The sequence below is a fragment of the Carlito syrichta genome, unplaced genomic scaffold (genome assembly GCF_000164805.1).
Source record: "Carlito syrichta isolate Samal-C Ts95f unplaced genomic scaffold, Tarsius_syrichta-2.0.1 Scaffold304551, whole genome shotgun sequence".
Taxonomy (NCBI): domain Eukaryota; kingdom Metazoa; phylum Chordata; class Mammalia; order Primates; family Tarsiidae; genus Carlito; species Carlito syrichta.
Window position 1 is genome coordinate 360,579 of NW_007248647.1, and position 9,854 is coordinate 370,432.

Genomic DNA, 9,854 nt, shown 5'->3' on the forward strand with positions numbered 1-9,854 from the left:
CCTCCAAATTTCCATTACCATAATTTTTATAATAACCACAGTCATGCTTGTCTTTATAGATACACCACATAAGTATGTATCCATTAATACTATATTTTAGTATGCACAGTCTTTAATGGGAGACTTCCTACCAAGAAAGCTAACAGAAAACTTACAAAATGCTCTTAAGAGTTGAGAACCCCAAAGATATATGCTTTAAGCTTTAAGTAGAAAAGATGGCATTTTAAGCGATTGATTAAAAATAGTTTCTTGGGCAACCCTGTCAGGTTCCCTCCCACTGTGGGATCTTTTCTGTCTTCTCAATGAATCCTGCTATTAATTTTTTTTAAAAGTTTCTTAAACAGTTTTATTTTAGTCTATCACTCTTTGCATTTACCAAGAGTTATTTTCTGACACATATTTTCACATAAACAATGCATAAAACAGAAACACTGTGTTTGTCCATCATATCACTTGGTAAACATCTGAAACGTATTAAATTTGAAAAGAAGACCATTGCTTTTTTAAATAAAATTTTATATGCTCATTATAAGAACCAAATTAAGCAAATTGTATCAGTCTTCCTAATCCACTGATCAATATAATATACATAATATGGCAACAACTTAAAAACCTTTAGAATCCTTCAAACCCAAGGATTAGGATGTATAGTTTTGTTGTGTTTGCTTTTCTCCTTTATTCTTAACCTGAAAATCAACTTTTCTAGGTTTGGTGATATAAGGATTCAAAAAATATGTTACTTAAGATCAAATAAACCTGTGATTTAAACAATTTGAAGCAATAGCTTTACATTTGAGTATTTGTAGATAATATGACAATTTTGTCAGCTATTAAATAGTTTTTTTAAATCTTTGTTGATGGAAGATGCAGATTTCAATGTTTTCTCCAGTAGAGTTAATGAGCTAGATGGAAAATATCTCATTAATTTCTTGAGCCCCCTTGTGAGGCAAGAAAATGACATTATCATCTAACAGTTGGAAAAACTGAAGAACTAGTGGATATAACTGTGCTCAATTGCAAAGGAAAACAAATAGCTCTAGTAAATCCTGAGATGTGGATAAGAAAGAATATTGCATACACACACACCCCCTCCTTCATTTTTAAGAAATCAATATCTGCTTCTTAAAGCATAAGGCTGGTTAAACCCTTGGATCTTGGCCGTACACCTTTTGGCAGAGTAAATTATTGCCTCATGGCCTGGCTGGGCAGTCACCCTTTTAATTTACTTTTAAATAGGTTTTCCCTAATCCATACAACCTAATATCTGGCCAATCTTGAATCTTAAGCAAACTTATTTAAGTCTCTTATTCTATAGATTTTTTTTTAACTGTAAAAAGGTAGGAAATAATAACTCTTTGCAAAATACATTGAAACACTTATTTGGGAAGCAAAGAAGGACCAGGTGAATAAAAACAAATTTGAAATTTTACTTAGAAGTTGTAAACTACCATTATAGTTTGAATTCTTCTGAATTCATTTGTTTTGCAAAAAGTGGAATGCTTTACTTGAATGGAAATGCTCTCAAGTTACTTCCAGCATTGCTGTAGGATTGATTTTTCTGGGTTAAGGGAATGCCAAAGTTAAGTGCTTTGTGTATATTCTTTTTCAAAAAACAAATTATGATCCATTTTTTAATGGACTTAAGACATCAAAAAAAAATCAGGGAAATTTAACATCATTTCAGTATTACCAACATAGGGGCTTTGTGTAACGACTGTGACATCAAGCTTTAAACAGAGAACGCTTTACCTCAGCGTGTCCAATAGAAATACAATATGTAAATTAACCCATATTATCTGTACGCTGATTGGCTTGAGTTCCCCCGAATGTCACAATCTCACCACCCAGCAATGAGGTATTTTACTGCTGTCTCGAGATCAAATTATTACTGTAGAGAAGATTTTTATTTTTTCTGTTTCATTAACAGATTATTATAAAGCAATAAGCATGCAGGAAGAGAAGCAGACGTTTTACACTGGGAATTAATGAAAGCATGTCTGTTCGTTTTGGATTGGTTAGGGGGTTGTCGCTTAAAATCTTATACCAGCCCTCCAACAAAACTCTTCGGAAATGGTAAAATAAGAAAATGCATGATTCTAGAGGCAACCCTAAGCTCCCATGTGTCAGGTTATGTGGTGTCTGTGATATCATCGGACCCTTTGGACTGGTGTAAGTTTTATGTTTTTGCTATTTTCCTAGTATTATTCCTCTGTAATAACAAAGGGGGAAAAAGGGAACTCACTCACACAACTGCTTTGATATCACCCTTCTATTGGTCAGATGAACTTGCAAGAAGGAAAAGAAAGGCTGTTGCGCGGTGGGGTGGAATGCCAGGAATAGCCATTTAAAAAATTTGCAAGGCTGATTCTTTAGTCATATCCGTTAAGGTAGACTGATTGTAAATCATTTTGTAGTTGTCCTCTGAACTTAGCTTCTTCCTACGTATACGCATATTTGCGTGCCTTGGAGAACAGAAGATGACTAACAAAGGCAGGGCTGCCCTAACCTCCTTTCTTTCTTCCCCATTGACAAGATTTTGGACTGTGCTTCTACTTATTTATTTATTTATTTACTTTCTGTCCTTATTCTTAAAAAAAAAAAAAAATCTTTTATGTCTTTCTTTTTCCAGTTAACCTGCAAATTCAAAGGTCAGCTGGAGAAATCATTTAAGAGGAAATCTACAAGAAGCTTCCAAAGCTTTGGAGCACCCTGAAAGAAAGAGGAGAAAAATGTTTGGGGAAGGCAAGGGTTCCAGGAACCTGGGGAGGGGGCAGGCGTCCTGGACACGGTGGTTTCCTCGTGCGCTGCCGTAGAGGAGAGGATGGGCCTGAGATCCTAAACAAGCCTTTCCAAGCCCCCACTTCCAATGCGGGGAGGGAAAAGTTCAGAAGCAGCCACCAGGGGACAAAAGCTGCATTTGGGCAGTTGCGCTGGACAGGGCATTCGATAAACCCAGCCAGCTCTGGAGACGGGTAGGGGCTCCTGTGGGTTCCACAGAGGCTGAAGCACCTCTGCTGCCACCTTCGCTGCCGCCCTCGCCGCCGCCGCCGCCGCCGCCGCCGCCGCCGCCGCGGCCCCTGCGTTACTGGGGGAGACGGTGCCGCTGCGACAGGGGAGGACGCGGCTGGAGCTCAAGGAGGCTCCAGCGCGCAGGCGCCGCCGAGCCCTGCCTGGATGCTCAGTCAAGGCACTAAGGCAAAAAAAAAAATCAGCAATTTATAGAAAGAAGAAGCTATAGTCTGTCGGGATATCCAACACCAACAGGTAGGAGGATATACTCTCGGTTAAGTTTGGGGGCGGGGGGGATGCACTGTGTTGATGAAACTGCAGGTTCACCGGGAAAGAGCCCTCCCTGAGGGGTTTTTCTTTCTTTCTTTCTTTCTTCTTCTTCTTTCTTTTTTTTTTTTTTTGACAATAAACTGCATAATGGAAGTACAGTCAGACAATGCATCTTCAGTAGGGCTTATTGAGAGCTCCATTTCTGGAAAGCCTTTCAAGACTGAGGAATATCAGACTGCGAACCACCGGGAACGGTTCCCTTGCAGCACAGAAGCAATCTCTCTCCCCATCTTCGCGTATGTAATGCATGTCTCTCTCCCTCTCCCCCTCCGCCCCCCTCCCCCATTATAAATCCAGGGGTGGCGGATTTCAGGTTTCGTAATGTTGCATGATGCGATCGGTATTTACCCGGGGATGTACCGGTGGGGAAATTAAAATCATCGAACGCAGTTTTGCCTGGGCTTCCATCAGCATATTCCGGGCGAGTGAGAAGTGGCAAAGGAAACACGCTTCGTGGGAATAACAGAGGAAGCCGATGTCGCTGGTGTGGCTCCCAGGCACCTAGGAGACAATGTGCATTTTGCTTTAAAATGAAGCCACTTGTGATTTGCAACAAAGATGATCAGTGTAAATGGGAAAGGCTTAATTGCCCAGGAAATACAGGTTCATGTTATATTCATTTGAATCCAGGCGGCCAAGATTTACAAATGGAAGTGCATTATTCCTCTGGGTGTGTTTCCCCGGCCAATATTTACATTAACCATTTTTACTAATCATGTGGGCTTAAAAGAGAATTGATTTGTCAGAAATGGGGGGTGGGGTAGGATGCAAAGACAAAAGATTAAATCACATCGAATCTTGGGACAAGTTTCTATTAATTTCGAAGTCGAATGTTGAAATTTTGCTTTAAGATGAATCAACAAATACTCTTATGCAGCATGGATAGTGGCACTTGAGTTAAAAGACATATTTTGCACGGGTTCTTTGGCTCCACATCAGCAAAGAAGCTGCCCGTGAAACAGTGACAGATACTAACAGACCTCAAATAAATGTAGACAGTCTCTCTGTCTCCTATTAGCAATCTTGTAGATTCCGTTGCAATTCTGGTGATTAATTCCTTGACTGGCACATTTTACAACTGTGGAACATCTTATTTCTTCTCTTCTAGAGCTACCAAATCAAATATATGTTCTCCAAAATAGGGACGTTTTAAAAATTCACCTAGCTTGAAAACTAAACAAGGCAATTCTCTGAAATCTCAAGCAAAAATACTTAGTAAATTAAATAATAGTATTCAAAATTAAAACTTTATTTGCTTCCCATAAATGTACAGCTTTTTGTTTGCTCTGTCTGACATCATTGCTTGTTAACTTAAGAACTGATAGCTCATTTTTTTTCCAGATATTCTGATGGCAAATCAAATGGAAGAAAAGAGGAAACATGACTGCAGATCGGATCGGTTCTCTTTGTGGATTACATGTTCAGTAAAATGTATGGATCTATCTTTTCCTTGTTCTTATATCTAGATCATGAGACTTGACTGAGGCTGTATCCTTATCCTCCATCCATCTATGGCGAACTATAGCCATGCAGCTGACAACATTTTGCAAAATCTCTCGCCTCTAACAGCCTTTCTAAAACTGACTTCCTTGGGTTTCATAATAGGAGTCAGCGTAGTGGGCAACCTCCTGATCTCCATTTTGCTAGTGAAAGATAAAACCTTGCATAGAGCACCTTACTACTTCCTGTTGGATCTTTGCTGTTCAGATATCCTCAGATCTGCAATTTGTTTTCCATTTGTATTCAACTCTGTCAAAAATGGCTCCACCTGGACTTATGGGACACTGACTTGCAAAGTGATTGCCTTTCTGGGGGTGTTGTCCTGTTTCCACACTGCTTTCATGCTCTTCTGCATCAGTGTCACCAGATACTTAGCTATCGCCCATCACCGCTTCTATACAAAGAGGCTGACCTTTTGGACGTGTCTGGCTGTGATCTGTATGGTGTGGACTCTGTCTGTGGCCATGGCATTCCCCCCAGTGTTAGACGTGGGCACTTACTCATTCATTAGGGAGGAAGATCAATGCACCTTCCAACATCGCTCCTTCAGGGCTAATGATTCCTTAGGATTTATGCTGCTCCTTGCTCTCATCCTCCTAGCCACACAGCTTGTCTACCTCAAGCTGATATTTTTTGTCCATGATCGAAGGAAAATGAAGCCAGTCCAGTTTGTAGCAGCCGTCAGCCAGAATTGGACTTTTCATGGTCCTGGAGCCAGTGGCCAGGCAGCTGCCAATTGGTTGGCAGGATTTGGAAGGGGTCCCACACCACCCACCTTGCTGGGCATCAGGCAAAACGCAAACACCACGGGCAGAAGAAGGCTATTGGTCTTAGACGAGTTCAAAATGGAGAAAAGAATCAGCAGAATGTTCTACATAATGACTTTTCTCTTTCTAACCTTGTGGGGCCCCTACCTGGTGGCCTGTTATTGGAGAGTTTTTGCAAGAGGGCCTGTAGTACCAGGGGGATTTCTAACAGCTGCTGTCTGGATGAGTTTTGCCCAAGCAGGAATCAATCCTTTTGTCTGCATTTTCTCCAACAGGGAGCTGAGGCGCTGTTTCAGCACAACCCTTCTTTACTGCAGAAAATCCAGGTTACCAAGGGAACCTTACTGTGTTATATGAGGGAGCATCTGTAAATCTTTAGCCTTGTGAAACACTAACCTTCTCTGCTGAGCAGTTGTGGCCTGTAGCCATATCTTGAGAAGAAATTCAAGAATGGGATCAGCAGTTATAAGGATTTGGGCAACATTCTGCAGTCTTTGCAATAGTTCACCTATAATCCTACTTTAAATCTCAGAGTGATCCTGCTGACTGCCGACGAAGGTTTGTAATTAAGAAAGGACTGAACCACTGCCCTAAGTTTCTTTATGTGGTCAAAAACTAGATAATGAAAGTAGCAGGTGCTAAGTATCAGTGCTAAATGCTGTGTATATCACTACATATGAAAAAAACATCAAAAAAATTAGCATTGGACATCTTAATAAATTAAGTTGACATGAGGTAAATGTGTTGATAAAAACTAATTTTAGAAGTTTGAAGACTTTAAAACATTTCATACTATTATTGTTTTGCAGAGACTAATATATTTGGGGACTTAAAGTACTGTAATCCACTAAAGACGTGCCATGAATTATTGGAATATCACACTTAAAAAACCGCCTTGTAAGTTTTGGGGAGCATTCCAAAGCAGTATATTGGTTCCAATTACAGTTTACTTTTTTTGTATTAATACATTACTATTTCTAAATACCACTTTCCTTATCTACTAGTGAAATTGCTAGCATTGAACTGTATTATGTGGTTTTTGTTGATTTGGTATAAAGTTTTTCCAATTCATTTATATTTTACAAATGCTAGATGTTGGTATGGGAGGCAACATTTATGGTACCAGTCGGTCACAATTGAGTAGTTCTAATAATACAGAATAAACACATGTTGCCTTAAGGGGTTATCTAGTATCCTTCATCTTACTTAGCATTGGAGCAAATAGTCAAGGGAAATCAAATCAGTAACTGGTCATGGTCATGCATTTGGAAGTGCATGGAAGATCATTTAATACTCTTTTTCATTTTTCCTCACATGGTTTGAAAATTAAAGTGCACATCACTAAAATAAAAAGATTTTCTTCTGAGGTGTGCTACCTATTCTAGAGTGTTCTAAGAAGCAGGCAGTTGCTGTATGTTTATATTTTAAGTCAGCTGTCAAGGGGAGACCACAGCCTTAGTATGACATCCTGCACAATTTGTGAAGCATTTATTCTACAGAAGGCACAGTCTTGTTTATACTTTCTGCACATTCAGTGTATTGGTCGTTTAAATTATTTCAGTTTTAACTTGTGAAAGCTTATAATATGATTTCTGGTATTTTAGAAATACATTAGAGTCTGTGAGTCTCATTCTTTAAGATACAGATGTGTGAACTTCAATATAAAGTTGCATTTGCCAAAATTTACCTGTGTAGCCTGTTAATTTCCTTGGAATAAGTTAAACATTTTTGGCACATAACAATTTTTTTTTAATCTGGCAGGCAAGCACAAATTAGGAAGAGTAGCTTTGTTATGGTTTTGTTTTTGATTTTTGTAGCTACTATATTCTGGAACTGGAAATGTATAGAATTATTGTGAACATAAAGCTGATAAACTGACATAATATTATCTGTAAAAGTATGATTTGGTAGCTTATCATAATCATCCCTGTGTTCTTACATGCCAGTAGAATTTAGAGATATATACCTGCTTGGTTGGTTCCAAATTTTAATATAAATATCACCCTTTAATTTGGAGCATAGTACAATGGAAATTTGAGGTTCTAAATATGTTACTTGTAAGAATGGTTTACAATAACGTGACACAACCTGAAAAAGTTATTTTTGTTTGCTTTCTGTTGTTTTCTTTGTTTTGTTTTGTTTGTGAGTTTTTGTTATTTTTTTTTTTTTTTTAGTATTTGAAAAATAAGATTAGGAATCTAATGGAACAGAATTCCTTATTGCTATAATACTTCTGTAAAGAGAATACATAAGGAAAAATAAATCAATGAAATGTTTCACTGATATATGCAACTATTCAGTTTTGCTCATAATGAGGACAGTTTGAGCCATGATTTAGTGAACATTTTGACTTTATTTTTACTTTACACCAAAGTTGATTGGATCTGAGACACAGTTTAGTGCACAATAGTGAATTGGACCTAGTTATAAACTCTCCTTGTTACTAAAATCATTATCTAACATACAATAAAGGAAATGTTATCAAAAAGATGTTCTGAGAACACTGTTTCCAACTCAAAAAAATTACAGTAGAGACCTAATTACAATGATTATACTTATGAAGAACTTTGCTTAGAGTTCACCAGCAACCAGTAGAAAATTCAGCAATAATCTTAAGACCTGAAAGAATAAGTTTCGCCAACACTATCCTCCATTGTGTAGATAAGAAAACTGAGGTATGGATTAAGAAAGGGGGCTTGAGATGTCAAGCACAAGGGCCAAGTGAAGCTGCTGGCCTCTACCTAAATATTTGGAGTAATAGAGTTCAACGTCTTTGGTAAGTGACTAGCCCCAGCAATCAATAAGAGAGGCTGAAGTGTAGTGACTACTATTTAAGCCTATTCCTGACTAACTTGGCATTTAAGGTAGGGGAGAAGCAGTGGACAAGACATATTCCCAGTAAATCAGTTCCATTTTTAAGTCAATGAGCAATAGTAGTAATCATACAAAATAAAAGTGCTTCAGTGTCTTAATGACCAAATCACATTGTCTATTTTGGCATCCATTCCAAAATATAGTATTGGATGTTACTAATCTTCAACCCATAAAAAATATATTCCCACTGGTGTGTCAACTTCCCTATGAGAAAGACTCATTATCAATGATAATGTGTCCCTCTTGGACTAATTACAGATCTGAACTGAATAGTCTTTAAATTGTTTTTCATAATGGCGGTGATGTGTTTGGATGGATGCATTTTTACTATCTCACCTGGTTCCATTTGTGCACAGTGTATTTGTGAGATGCCTTGTTGAAGCTAGACATTCAGTCTGTGACTGTGGAATCCTATACAGATATTAACTAAAGCAGGAGGTGAGTAACTTGCCCAGTTCCCCCTAGAAGTCTCATTTAGTAACACAAAATTAACTATAGTGATTAGATGAAAAAAATTTTTGTAGATAGGACAACCTATTGACTGAATTACCTCTATCAAATGTTAGTCGGTTGGATTTCAACTCCAGCATTTTCTATAAAAGTTAACAGATTTGTCATTGTTAACACATGGATATGGCCACTTGGATTCATGGCCTGTACTTCCATGAATGCTACTTGAATTGTTTATTCATTTATTTAATTGTTCAACAAATATATGTTGGGCACTGAGTTGGTGCTGAGAGCATGTTGGAAAACAAGGCAGAACAGTCTCACATTAAGATTTCCTAATTTTGTGGGAAAGAAACAATAACTGTAGTAGTAACAGTGCGTTATGAGTGTTATTTAAGGTAAACATTCCTAAAATGAACTTGGTATTAATGGCCATACAGTGGCTGTCCTCCATTTTGACTTCAGTGCCTTATATCTTCTCTTTGCCCAGTGTTCCTTGGGATTTTTTGTATATCATACTCCCTCAACTCAGAGGGAACTCCCCCTTCTCCCCCCTCATTCTACACCCACACTTAGATGAATCACTATGTTGTGTTTTGGAGCCAGTTCCCATGTTGTCAATTCTATCTACAAGGTAGTAGTGAAACCTAAATGCCAAAGTTCCTTTTGTGTCCTGACTGGCCACTTCCACAAGAAAGCTATTTCATTTTTTTTCAGGAGACACAGAGGTGAGTTTTTTCTGCCCAACTCATACCTTCCTGCAAGTTAGCATGAGAATGCCTGGGTAAAATGCAATCAAAGGAAGGACTTGTTTGTGCATCTTGTGATGACTCTCAGGGGTTCTCTCATGGTCCCCAAGCCAAAATGGGTGTAATTTGTAAGAAAGGGTGCATCTTATTAAAGCATGCCACCCCATCAGTGTTT

At 38.3% G+C, this 9,854-nt stretch overlaps 1 protein-coding gene across 6 annotated transcripts; it reads left to right on the plus strand.

Annotated features, from left to right (window-relative positions):
• Positions 1-1,833: 1,833 nt before the first annotated feature.
• Positions 1,834-9,143, plus strand: GPR85 (G protein-coupled receptor 85). Of its 6 annotated transcripts, none has more exons than XM_008060162.1 (3): positions 1,834-2,169; positions 3,458-3,575; positions 4,681-9,143. In XM_008060162.1, the coding sequence occupies exon 3, from the start codon at positions 4,851-4,853 to the stop codon at positions 5,961-5,963; it is 1,113 nt and encodes a 370-aa protein (XP_008058353.1). In that variant the 5' UTR covers positions 1,834-2,169; positions 3,458-3,575; positions 4,681-4,850; the 3' UTR covers positions 5,964-9,143. The 6 variants fall into 6 exon arrangements, with proteins under 6 accessions (XP_008058353.1, XP_008058354.1, XP_021569110.1 ...); XM_008060163.1 differs by having other exon boundaries at positions 3,461-3,575; XM_021713433.1 differs by lacking the exon at positions 1,834-2,169 and adding an exon at positions 3,198-3,264 and having other exon boundaries at positions 4,681-7,292.
• Positions 9,144-9,854: the final 711 nt, after the last annotated feature.